Source organism: Oncorhynchus clarkii, chromosome 16 (assembly GCF_045791955.1).
Source record: "Oncorhynchus clarkii lewisi isolate Uvic-CL-2024 chromosome 16, UVic_Ocla_1.0, whole genome shotgun sequence".
Classification (NCBI taxonomy): Eukaryota; Metazoa; Chordata; class Actinopteri; order Salmoniformes; family Salmonidae; genus Oncorhynchus; species Oncorhynchus clarkii.
Genome location: NC_092162.1, coordinates 59,348,585 through 59,362,094, shown reverse-complemented (window position 1 = coordinate 59,362,094; position 13,510 = coordinate 59,348,585). Strand labels below are relative to the sequence as shown.

At 41.7% G+C, this 13,510-nt stretch overlaps 1 protein-coding gene across 1 annotated transcript; it reads right to left on the bottom strand.

The window, feature by feature from the left end:
- Nucleotides 1-3,794: 3,794 nt before the first annotated feature.
- Nucleotides 3,795-12,353, bottom strand: LOC139368844 (ankyrin repeat and BTB (POZ) domain containing 1). The gene is made up of 13 exons (XM_071108254.1): nt 12,097-12,353; nt 11,402-11,464; nt 11,244-11,299; nt 9,324-9,468; nt 8,962-9,121; nt 8,535-8,580; nt 8,010-8,126; nt 7,801-7,913; nt 7,506-7,604; nt 7,198-7,365; nt 6,893-7,093; nt 6,601-6,814; nt 3,795-5,461 (listed from the first exon to the last, which is right to left on the bottom strand). Exons 1-12 carry the CDS (start codon nt 12,150-12,152, stop codon nt 6,608-6,610), a joined length of 1,431 nt encoding a protein of 476 aa, XP_070964355.1. The 5' UTR covers nt 12,153-12,353; the 3' UTR covers nt 3,795-5,461; nt 6,601-6,607.
- Nucleotides 12,354-13,510: the final 1,157 nt, after the last annotated feature.

Below are 13,510 nucleotides of genomic sequence, written 5' to 3'. Positions count from 1 at the left end.
TACTGAAGGATGCATTGAATGCGTTGGTCAGGAGGGCGGGGAGGTTTGGGCGTGAGGCTGTCATCCTGGGTAATAATTGTATAATATTCCCTTGCGTCATGCAGCCATTCCTCCGGGTAACCCCGCTGTCTGAAACGCTCATCCAGATGGTCGGTTTGTTTGACATAATCACTTTGTGTACTACAATCCTGCGTATGTGACTGTATTGACAGTCCTCCGGAACAGCTGATGCTCTCATGCATGTTTCAGTGTTACCTGCCTTGAAGCGAGCATAGAAGTAATTTAGATCATCTGGGAGGCTCGTGTCACTGGGCAACTCGCGGATGGGCTTCCCTTGTAGTGTGTAATAATTTGCAAGCCCTGCCACATCTGACGATTGTCGGAGCCGGTGAAATACGATTCGATCTTAGTCCTGTATTGACACTTTGCCTGTTTGATGGTTCGTCGGAGAGTATAGGGGATTTCTTATAAGCTTCCGGGTTAGAGTCCCGCTCCTTGAAAGCGGCAGCTCTACCCTTTAGCTCACTGAGGATGTTGCCTGTAATCTATGGCTTCTGGTTAGGGTATGTACGTACAGTGACTGTGGGGACGACGTCATCAATGCACTTATTGATGAAGCCAGTGACTGTACTCCTCAATGCCATCGGAAGAATCCCGGAACATATTCCAGTTTGGGTTTATCAATGATATGATTTGTTGTTATGATAAATGGCATGAAGTACACTGGATTGAACATATGCTGGTATAACTGAGAATTTGTACAGAAGTAATCATCTTTATAATAAGAAATATCAGGGCAATGATGCAGACATTTTGTTGAGGTCCCTGTGTTCTTGCTCCTTCAGACATCCCATTCTCTCTTCCTGTTGCCATGGCAATTGTTTCAATCCTGCTGAAAATGAGAGCCCCTGAAGAAAACTACAGTACGAGGATCCTCCTTATTCTCAGAAAGAAAACGACAAACCAAAGGTTTCAAATGGCACATCACAAAATGACACACAAGAGATAATTCACCACTTGATTATTAACATGAGAGACTATGGGTGAAAGTTGAGCGCTGCACAGGGCAACAGTATGCGTAACTGTGATCTATACATGAGGTTGAGTCATGTAATTTGCTGATACGTACAACAAAAGCATTATGCAATCCCGGTACACTTAAGCCTTGTTAACATTCACTTGTCACAGAGTATTATAGTCTAAAAGTCTCCGAAGGGGAACTTTCCCATCACCTCTAAACCCAGAACCCCTGAGTTGCTAAGGAACAACTATAAAACCTCTGTGAAGACAACTCACTGGGGTAGTAACAAATTATTGTTTATTTTGTCTTTTCAATATGTGTGGGAACCCAGCCAAGGGTTTTGTTGGCTAATGGGTTGAGTTTTAGGTTGAACCCCACTTCAACATGCTTTTACAACAGCTTTGCCCACAACTTATTCCCTGTTGCGCTTTGGCCTATTCTGTCTGCCACCACTGAAAACCTTTGCCACCACTGAGCTCCATTAAGGTGACATATAGCTCTGCATCCCTTTCAAATGAGAATGATTATGCACAAAGGGAGGCAGAACACTGGAGACTTGCAGGCAAGGGCAATCTGTTTGTGAACACACACACACACACACACACAAAACACAATGGGGGAAGGGGGTACAGTGGCCTTGGTATGCCACCACACACACAACCATCCCTCTTTCCCCTGACCTTCTCCGCACCTTTGTGGGCTTCTGATAAACTGGGATTAAAATGAGGGTTGGAGACAGAGAACCCTATGAGAGTCCCTGGCTGTACACCAAGAGAGAAAACATTGCCAGGAGTATAGAGCCTTGGTAACAAGATAAATGGTTTGCATTATTGTATGAGGATGCTAGATCAGTATGTTTACCCTAAATTACTGTTTTCCTCCCCCAAAAAATATGTCTTGGCAATTGACAAACAACTCTTCTATCCTAAAGGCTCCATCTCTGATGAGCAACTGAGAAGAAAGGAATGAAGAAAGGGCACCACCTTGAGGGTGTTGGAAAGTATTGACAGACCAGGACTTCATATTCCACTTCATTCTCTATCTTCAAGAACAGGGATAATCAACTAATAGATTCAGCAGGGGGCCAACCTTTTCTTGAGCAGATGGTCAGGCAGCCAAAACATTATTACAAATCATTTGTAGACTTCAAATTGACTGCAAAAAAGCACAAACAGGTATAATATTTCACTAAAACAATAATTTAAAAACCTTTCTTATATTTGTTTATAATCACATCTCTCTATTATACATGGGAATACTTTAGAAGAGATTTCCCAAATTAAAAATGTTGCTAATTTATTACAAAAACCGAAATATCACATTTACATAAGCATTCAGACCCTTTACTCAGTACTTTGTTGAAGCACCTTTGGTAGGGATTACAGCCGAGTCTTCTTGGGTATGAACCTACAAGCTTCGCACACCTGCTTCCCCCAATCATCTCTGCAGGTCCTCTCAAGCTCTGTCAGGTTGGATGGGAGCGTCGCTGCACAGCTATTTTCAGGTCTCTCCAGAAATGTTGAAGCGGGTTCAAGTTCGGGTCACTCAAGGACATTCAGAGACTTGTCCCGAAGCCACTCCTACGTTGTCCTGTTGGAAGGTGAACCTTCACCCCAGCCTGAGTTCCTGAGCGGTCTGAAGCAGGTTTTCATCAAGGATCCCTTTGTACTTTTCCCCGTTCATCTTTCTCTCCATCCTGACTAGTCTCCCATTCCCTGCCGCTGAAAAACATCCTCACAGCATGATGCTGTCACCATGCTTCACCGTAGAGATGGTGCCACGTTTCCTCCAGATGTGATGCTTGGCATTCTTCCATGTTGGTTTCATCAGACCAGAGAGTCTTGTTCCTTATGGTCTGAAAGTCTTTTATGTGCCCTTTTGCAAACTCCATATGCCTTTCCCAGGGGCGTGGCTTCCGTTTGGCCACTCTACCATAAAGGCCTGATTGGTGGAGTGCTGCAGAGATGGTTATCCTTCTGGATGGTTCTCTCATCTCCACAGAGGATCTCTGGAGCTCTGTCAGAGTGACCATCAGGTTCTTGGTCACCTGCCTGACCAAGGCGCTTCTCCCCCGATTGAGCAGTTTGGCTGGGTGGCCAGCTCTAGGAAGGATCTTTCTTGGTGGTTCCAAACTTCTTCCAATTAAGAATCAGAGGCAACTGTGTTCTTGGGAACCTTCAATGCTGCAGACATTTTTTGGTACCCTTCCCCAGATATGTGCCTCAACACAATGCTGTTGTGGAGTTCTACGGACAAATCCTTCGACCTTATGGCTTGGTTTTTACTCTGATATGCACTGTCAACTGTGGGACCTTTATATGGACAAGTGTGTGCCTTTCCAAATCATGTCCAATTACTTACATTTACCACAGGTGGACTCCAATCAGGTTGTAGAAACATCAAGGATGATTAATGGAAACAGGATGCACATGAGCTCAATTTTGTGTCTCATAGCGAAGAGTTTGAATACTTAAGTAAATAAAAGGTACGTTTTACATGTTTTATACATTCGCAAAAATGTCTAAAAACCTTTTTTTGCTTTGTCCTCATGAGGTATTGTGTGTAGATTGAGGAAAATATTTAATTTAATCAGTTTTAGAATAAGGCTGTAACATAACAAAATGTGGAAAACGTCAAGGGGTCTGAATACTTTTCGAATGTACTGTATGTCTAACATTTTTTTTAAATCACCTGCGGGCCAGATCTTTGGACTTTAAGGAAAATGTGTTTAATAATATGTACAAGTAAAAAAGAACAAAAACACCAATGGAAATGCATTTTTTCTTCACTTTTTATTGTACTGACAGCTTTGTACATAATATATTATTTCACTTAAAATAAAAAGTATGTGGAGTCAATTTTGCTAACAATGTGACAATGGTAAAACATTTGTTTCAAATATAAGCTAAATACAGGAGTAAAAAAATCAAATAAAATTGGAAGCACTGTCATGGACCATCCTACTACCACACACAATCACTTCAACATCCAGAGAAAACAAGTTATATCCAATTGTAAACCGGGTGGTTCGAGCTGTGAATGCTGATTGGCTGAAAGCCGTGGTATATCAGACCGTAAACCACTGGTATGACAAAACATTTATTTTCACTGTTCTAATTACATTTGTAACCAGTTTATAATAGCAACAAGTCACCCCAGGGATTTGTGGTATATGGCCAATATACCACAGCTAAAGGCTGTATCCAGGCACTCCTTGTTGCATCATGCATAAGAACAGCCCTAAACCGTGGTATATTGGTCACACACCACACCCCCTCGGGCTTTATTGGTTAATTATACCATGGCATTGTTGAATACTTGTTTTGGATTAACTTGAAGGGCATTCTAGAACATGCATTATTTCCCTATAACGCATGGTATATTTGCACGGTATAATTCAATGGCTATAGTTCATTCTTACATGTGCTATGTTTGAGCTGCTTTTGAAAGCAAAATTCGAATTGAAAACATCATTGGCATTGTAGAATTCGACTTTCATAATAGCAAACTACGACTGATGGTTTGGTTAAACTAGCACGTTTGTTTGGTTACCAAGGCAACTACCGTCACTAGCTAGTAAACTGCATAGCTATCTAAGTGGATGTTGAACACATTTCTAGCGGTAAATTATAGCCATGATATAAAATGGATAATCAACTCGGGGCTCTATGCGTTCTCTGGAAAATAATGCAACTCAGCTGCACACCTTCCACTTTGTTCATTCTTTTCCAGAGAAGGCACAGCCCCTCGTTGATTATCCCTTACATATTTATCAAAGCGGACTGGCTAAATGATTGATCCTACTTTGTGCATATAATGGGAAATCATTACTAACTATAGCGTGTGTTATCCTCTTAAAGAACAGCCCGCATAAGAAACTTAAATCACACAAGCTTCACAAACAAATAACATGTATTTGTCTGTTCAGCATGTACAGGTGTTAATGTTATTTACAGCACAATCCTATGCTTATCCAGTAGTATATGTGGTAATGTTGACAATGAAAAATACATTTGTATTTTGAAAGTGATATGCATAGCAGTGGAATGTCATAGTTAAAGATAAGAGATATTGGGACTTAGATTGAGTTCAAAATAAATACATCAAAATTGCACTGTATTGCTTGTGGTTAGTTGTCTGTCTGCTTGTCCATGTACATGCAAGTATGCTTTAAGGAAATGAGGATCATTGTGACTGCTGTATGTGAAAATACTCATTTCCTTCTTACTGTGGTTTCCCCACACTGCATGCAAATTGAGGCTAAATGCATTTGCTGCATGAATGTGACTGACAGGATTCAATACCTAGTTATCAAATCGAGTAGATTACAAGTGTCATAAGTTCTCTAAATTATTGCCAACTAAAAATAAAAAACACTTACATTTAGTCAATTATCTCTTATTGGGTCTTTACTTGACTCCAGCCATAATTTTTTCAGAACTAAATCAGAAAAACAAATTATTTACTTTACTCATGATTAACAGTAAAACGTTTCAATACATTGTCTGTCATATGCGACATAGGAGGCTGAATTTCTTTTCATTCTTTTTTGGATTTAAACAATATTTAACATAGCCATGTAACTAGCTATGGTTTCCTCTCTCCTAACACCTAAATAAAAAGCTACATTCTATAAAGATAAATCATGCATACACAACAAGAGTAATCAGCATGCATTTAGGCCTACAATATACTAGCGCAAGGTGAAAAATAATCAAAATGTCTTGCCTCTTAAGAAAAGCAAGCCGCTAAAACATAGTTTAACAAATTCATACCAGTCAGGAAAATTTGAAAGTAAAAATAGGAGTGATGTCCATGTTAGGGGAAACATTTGCTGTCATTCAGAATTCTATTCTATTCTAATTCATCACACGAGTAAAATATTTGCTCTTTCTCTGAGTCTCTTTGTTTAAAAAGAGATTTTCATAATTGGGTATTTTTCACACAAATGCAAAGGTTCTTTAATAGCTACATTTCTAAGCCGACATACTGTAATATCTTCTGTGATATTGGGTCTACTATGTTTGTGGTCAGATGACTTGTCATTCCCCAACTGTTTTGTTCCAAGAAAAATACATTACTTCAAAATAAAACCGCAAACGAAAGTATATATATATTACAATCAGAGTCCACACTCCATTCCTCACTCTTCATCCTCATCACATGGGCTTCTGTATCTGTGTGTTTCATTCATTCCAATGCAACATCATCCTCAACTTCTTCAGCAACCCTATCCTTGTCTAGATACTCAATAGCAACTTGACGCCTCCAGTCCCTACATACTTCGGTCTTTGACATTCCAGGTCAATACTAGAATGTACCCAATACACAAATTGTTGCATTATCAGCTTTCACATTATTCACAAAAAGGTGCTTTGCCCACCACCTGGTCTGGCCCAGAAGCATTTAAACTATTTGAAGCCATTGCTGGTGAAATAAACACTCTTTTTGTGTGTATAATGTGAAAGCTATTTAATGTCTCCCCCAATACCCTTCAACAGTCCAATACAAGTCCTTCTTGCCACTGGTTCTGGCTAGCAGCTAGCTTAGCCAGTACTAGCCCTAACACACCACCACACCTTCTCATTAGCATTCCAGACCGATGGTGGAGAGCAGCTGATCCAGGGCGTCCAGCTTCACGTTGGCCTCCTCAATGGCACTGAAGGTCTGAACGTTGCTGGTGATGTGGAAGCGGATGTCGTCCACCAGAGGGATGGAGTCAGTCTCGTGTCGGTCCTCCACCGCCCCAGCATCCTCCTTGATCATGTCAGCAAACTCAGGCTTCTCTACCAGCTGTTGAGGAGAGGGGAAGAGGTCAGATGGGACACAGCAACGACCATCCTTGCACAGCCTAGAATGACAGACACTCACCCTCTCTATGATCTTAGCCATGTACTCCGTGCACTGGTCCTCCAGACGAGACAGTCTGAAGAGCTTAGATGTCTTCCACATGTGCAACACGTTATCCTCACACAGCATCTTGGCCAGCGTCTTACCACACAGACGCTTCAGCCCGGGGAGCAGGTACATATCAGCCACACACAGCACATCAAACACATTCTCTGGGGACAGCTGGACCCAGGCAGAGAGAGTAGTAGAATACATTAGGAGAGAAAGACAAGACTCTGGTGAGTTCATAGAAATATCATCACTGCAGGAATTCTGTCTGAACTGACCTCCGTGTCGTCGCTGTAGACGTAATAGAGGAGACGGATAAAGATCTCGTGGGAGATGTTGTGGATGGTGAGGACTGGGGTGCTGGGCTGGGACTGCATCATCTCTCCCTCACTGAAGTGGTCCTGCAGCAGCGCTTTAAAATAGTCACTGCGTCCACAGAAAAACGCCTGTCCAGAGGGGATAAAGACAACTTTTTAGCCCATAATAATTAACTGAGGAGATGCATAAATAATGACTAATTCCAAAATCATAGCCTGACGATTAACTCATATATCTTTGTACTTTGTTAGAGGTATGTGGAGCACACCTTATGACACAGGAAGTCATAACCTTCAACCCTGAAGCAAATGTCAGGGTAGCTAGGGAAGTTGTCAGTTCTGTCAAATGGAAGCTCGCCAAATCCCACCTACAGAAAAACAAAACAAAATGACAAAAATCCTTGACAATTCACTTATTATGAACAAAATTAGCTGGTCCCACATCTGTTTGGCATGTGCTTTAGCCAACGCCTCGGACTATTCTTGCCATGCTAACAATGATAGTTAGAAGAGTTGGCTAAATCCCAAACGATGTGGGACCAGGCTAGTTTGTAATGTTCTTACTTTTAGCTCAGCAGGGAGGGCACAGTCTGCCAGTTGAGCCATCTCCTCCTGATGCTGACAGCTGTGAGGCTCCAGGGTCAGAACCTTTACACAGGTCCCTGGTTTATTGGAGACTATGCATGGAGGCAGACAGAGAGACAGGTGAGACACCATGTAACAATGTAAACGTGTAGACCTAATTTCAGGAGATTTAAGAAGCGGGAGCGTACCAAACTCATACACCTGTTTACACTTGCTCTCCAACTCATCAATAAGGTCGCCCATTTTGCACTGTTTGGCCAGCCGCTTGCAGTCCTCCACGTGGCTCACATCAATGTCCATACGACCTGGAAGCGAAAGCCGGTTAGCTCATAGCTTTGTAACACTAAATGCAGGCTACACAACTTTGAAAGACAGTGTATCCTGGCTCTTTATGATGCAGTTATGTTAGACTTTATGGATGCCATATCATCACCTCTTTAAAGAAAGACTGAAAATACCCTAATCTTCTGACTGGATCGAAACATACATATCAGTCATCAATCAATCAGGCATCCTTTACAATCACTGGGATGACTATGACATTCTTAGACATCTTTGAATGCAAAATGCCATTTTACATAGTGCACGTTTGCCTAATCTTAATTAAAATGTCAACATGTCTGATATTTCAACTTCCATTATGTTAATTTGTGATCTTAGCCTAATTCTGCATTCATACATCTAGTTATACACCTCAACCAAGAGAAACCCACCAGTGTAAAAATACTGCAGGATGGCACCAAAGGCTGCTGGATTGATCTGAAACAGGGTGAAACATTTTTTCTTCTTAATTCATATGGATCTTTTACTGTGTTTACACTGTTACTTTATATTCCCTTTTGGCCCAGTGAATGTTTTGGTAGCATTTATGCATACAGCCCTGATTGAGTTTGTTTCCACAGAAATTCTTACTGAAACAATATTTTTAGTACATCCTTCATATAATCCCTGTATTAAATGGTTTGCAATTGTGCTTGTTGTAATGACTCCTAACACAATAACAAGGTAAATAGCATATTATAAAGTAAAGTAAACACATTTTCTATCAATAACCTCAAATATAGCTGCTACACCCCCCCCTCCAATCCAACGTATTGCAGTCATGCCTATCTGAAAGAGGTGGTGTAACACAACACCTACCAAAGGGTGTTTGAGCGGGATCAAGTTCTTTCCTTTCCATTTGGTTTCAAACATGGCTGTGAAGTACTCTGAGCGAGCGCTCAGCACACAGCGGTGAGCCTGAAATGTCTCACCGTGAACCAGGAACTTGACGTCACTATACTGGCCCTGCTCCAGTAACCTAGATACAGACAGCACAGACAGAAGGGGAGGACAGGGAGAAAGCAGGGCTGATGAGTGTTGATGTTAGAGTTTCACTGCTTCTGTATAATATAAGCAGACAAACAGAAGTACAGGCAACACCAAATGAGGAAAACACAAAGCTAACAGCTATAAAACATTATGATGCAGTTAAGATGCATTGTAGCGTTACAGCGCCTTACGTGAGAAGGAAGTGGTCATAATAGTCCCTCTGCATGGCTTGGGCTGTGATGCACTTGTACTCTTTTAGGAGACGTCGGATGGAGTCACTCAGAGACCCATACATGCATCGCTCTCCATCAAATGTGTTGGCTTCACACTTTGCTCCTGAAAGCCCAAATGGAACAGTGTACAGGTCACCTCCAAGACACAATTAATTGCATATAGGTTAACGGTGCATTTGGAAAGCATTCAGAACCCTTGACTTTTTCAAATGTTCTTACTTTACAGCCTTATTTTAAATTAGATTAAATAATTGTTTTTCCTCATCACTCTACACATAATACCCCATAATGACAAAGCGAAAAACAGATTTAATTTTTTATGCAAATGTATAAAAAAAAAAAAAATGAAATACCTTATTTACATAAGTATTCTAACTGTTTGCTATGAGATCGAGCTCGGGTGCACCTGTTTCCCTTGATCATCCTTGAGATGTTCCTAGAACTTGATTGGAGTCCACCGGTAAATTCAATTGATTGGACATGATTTGGAAAGGCACACCTGTCTATATAAGGTCCCACAGTAGACAGTGCATGTCAGAGCAAAAACCAAGCCATGAGGTTGAAGGAATTGTCTGTAGAGCGCCTAAACAGGATTGTGTCAAGGCACCAGATGTGGGGAAGGGTACCAAAACATTTCTGCAGCATTGAAGGTCCCCAAGAACACAGTGGCAGTTTGGAACCACCAAGACCGTTCTTAGAGCTGGCCGCCCAATCAGGGGAGCAGGTAGCCTAGTGGTTAGAGCGTTGGACAAGTAACTGAAAGGTTGCAAGATCAAATCCCAGAGCTGATAAGGTACAAATGTCATTCTGCCCCTGAACAAGGCAGTTAACCCAATGTTCCTAGGCCGTCAATGAAAATAAGTGTCCTTAACTGACTGCCTAGTTAAAGATCAAATTAAAAAGGGCCTTGGTCAGGGAGGTGACCAACAACACAATGTGGAGCTGAGAGAACCTTCCAGAAGACAACCATCGCTGCAGCATTCCACCAATCATGCCTTTATGGTAGAGTGACCAGATGGAAGCCACTCCTCAGTAAAAGACACATGACAGCCCACTTGGACTTTGCCAAAAGGCACCTAAAGGACTCTCAGACAATGAGAAACAAGATTCTCTGGTCTGATGAAACCAAGATTGAACTCTTTGGCCTTAATGCCAAGCATCACATCTGGAGAAAACCTGGCACCATCTTTACGGTGAAGCATGGTGGTGGCAGCATCATGCTGTGGGGATGTTTTCAGCGGCAGGGACTGGGAGACTAGTCAGGATCGAGGGTAAGATGAACGGAGAAAAGTACAGAGATCCTTGATGAAAACCTGCTCCAGAGTGCTCAGGACCTCAGACTGGGGCAAAGGTTCACCTTCCAACAGGGCAACGACCCTAAGCACACAGCCAAGACAATGCAGGAGTGGCTTCGGGACAAGTCTCAATGTCCTTGAGTGGCCCAGCCAGAGCCCGACTTGAACCCAATCGAGCATCTCAGGAGAGACCTTAATGGCTGTGCAGCGACACTCCCCATCCAACCTGACAGAGGTTGAGATCATCTACAGAGAAGAATGGTAGAAACTCCCCAAATACAGGTGTGCCAAGGTTGTAGCGACATACCCAAGAAGACTTGAGGCTGCAATCACTATTAAAGGTGCTTCAAAGTACTGAGTAAAGGGTCTGAATACGTATGTAAATGTTATATTCAGTTTAATCCATTTAAAAAAAATGTCTAAACCTGTTTTCACTTCATCATTATGGGGTATTGTGTGTAGATTGACGGGGGAAAACAATTTAATCAATTTTAGAATAAGGCTGCAATGTAACAAGACCCCCCCCCCCAGTTTTTAAAACATGTAAATGTGCTTTGACCCTTGGGGCAAATTCCAGCTTTACCATTAGCCAACAGGTACTGGACGAGCTCCTCATGGCCACAGAGGCAAGAATAGTACCTGTGGAAGAATACATTGTTAAGTTACATTACATTCTTAACAATGATCTTGTCAAATATATTGTGTGCAGGTTATATTCTACAATATTAACTCCGTACTTACAACGGGGTGCTGTCCCATTTGTCTCTTACATTGAGGTCCACGTCTCTCTGTTCAACAAGATACCTTGACAGGAAAATGGAAGGTCAATAGGCCAATACAGGCAGTTAATAAGACGGGTTATGGCAGAAACGGTCTTCATCTTAATGCTGGTCTCCACATGTTCGCATTCCATACAAACAGTACAATCCTAATTGTATTCCAAATTCTAGACTGACAAACTACCTTGTTTGATTTAACATACGTTAACACCATATAGCCCACTTTAGAGGTATAGTGTTTTTTTATTGCACTCTTCACTAATAGATAGGAGAAGAGTATGGAAAGCAACCTACCTAAAATTTGGAAAACAGTTTCCAGGTTGGAAGTTGCCAGATATGTGCGCAGAATAAACAAGAGTTGTATTTATAGTTTCTAGCTAAACCTACTTTCATGCACATAAATTGAACCTAGTAATACCAAAACACACAAACACAATATCGCCACTGGCATGACTTCAAAGGACCAGACTTCAACAAACCAACGCAAATAGCATAGCGTATGCTAACATAGGCACTAACGTTAGCTCACTGACAAATTTGCTAAATATTTGTAACACTACTACTGACCACAAGGTTGTCTTTGTTTATAGCTAAACAAGCTAGATAGCCTCATCCCGTTGCTGCGAACTACGCATTTCTATTCCAGACTCCATTTACCTAACTCTGGAAATGTCGCCCTTTCTGCAACTTGTAAACAAATCGTACGCGTCCATCTCCGCAGCGTTTTCGGTTCTCTGTAATGCATTGAAACGGCCTGCCTGTTAGACAGGTGTGGATCCAGTTATAATTTCCTGTAAAGTGTAAACAATTTATCTTGCTAGCAAGTTCTTTCTTGCAGGACAACTATTTACAGACTTATATTTCGATCACCAGTGTTGTTTTGCGGTTTATATAGTCACATGACCAGAGAAGGTGGAGTGAGATGACATTTACTTCCGTATTTTCTTGATGCCCTCTTCTCTGATAGGTTGACTAAACCACGGGTCTAGGATCAGATTAGTATCACACCCATAATCCTTACTAAGGGGCCAGAGTTCGTTTAGATGCACAGTTTCGACTGCTCCTACAGTTTTATTTCGGTACTGACACTGCCCTTAAAGCCTATTTCAATACACGGCCTCATAGAGAAGGCAGATTAGAAAATTCCTAATAAGACACTTTCAGCATGTTTTTGGATGACGACCAGAAGGCATTGTTGCTGATGGTGCTGCTCCCTGTTGCCATGTTAATATGATAGTCGGAATAGAAAACTCTGAAATGTTCGACTTGCTAACTGATTGAACATGGCAGGTGTATAACTACAACCAAGCAAGTCAAAATGTCAAAATTTCCAAGTTCCGATTTGCATGTTGGTCAGTATAAACCGGATGCAACCCGGATATAGATGGTCCGTGATTCGTTATGCGAACATGGGTAGATTACGGTGAAAACAACGAGCGGACATCTTGGACTCAGTTTTTATTATACCTCAGTGATCCTTACTCATAGGATGTTGTTGCACCTTAATTGAGCAGGACTGGCTTGTGGTAATGGCTGGAGCGGAATGGTATAATGCAATTCCATTTGCCCCGTTCCGGCCATTATTATGAGCCGTCCTGCCCCCAGCAGCCTCCACTGTCCTTACTCTAACTATTGGGGCGATGAAAAAGTATCTGGGTGTGTTCAAGCAGTAGGCCTAATGAAGCCGACTGTAGATACAATGTGGAAGTCGGGGAGGTGTATCAGTGTACGAAAGTCGTACATGGTAATGGTTTTCCAACAATAAGGCTCAGATCAACATAGCTGCAATTGCCTATAAACGTTTTTCTGTATAAATGTCTCAAACTGTTCTATATCCCCATGTCACACACTCACAAACTGAAAACATAATGTGTGTACAATGAATTGGTTAGAGAGGTCTCAAATATCACTTTCGTTTGTAGCTTTAGAATTGCATCAAAGGTGATTCCTGACAACCTAATGATTAGTTGGCAAATACTGCCTCCCACAATGCAGGTGATGGCTGCATGGTGCAGTTGGTGAGAAGTGCAGCGACTGTAAGGCGACTTCATCAAAAAGTGGTGACCTTTGG

Coding starts and splice junctions, on each gene's coding strand:
- LOC139368844 (XM_071108254.1), bottom strand. CDS start 12,152: ATGGACGCGTACGATTTGTTTACAAGTTGCAGAAAGGGCGACATTTCC. Junction 9,469..11,243: donor CCAGTACCTGTTGGCTAATG/GTAAAGCTGGAA, acceptor TTGGGCTTTCAG/GAGCAAAGTGTGAAGCCAAC. Junction 7,914..8,009: donor TAAACAGGTGTATGAGTTTG/GTACGCTCCCGC, acceptor CTCCATGCATAG/TCTCCAATAAACCAGGGACC.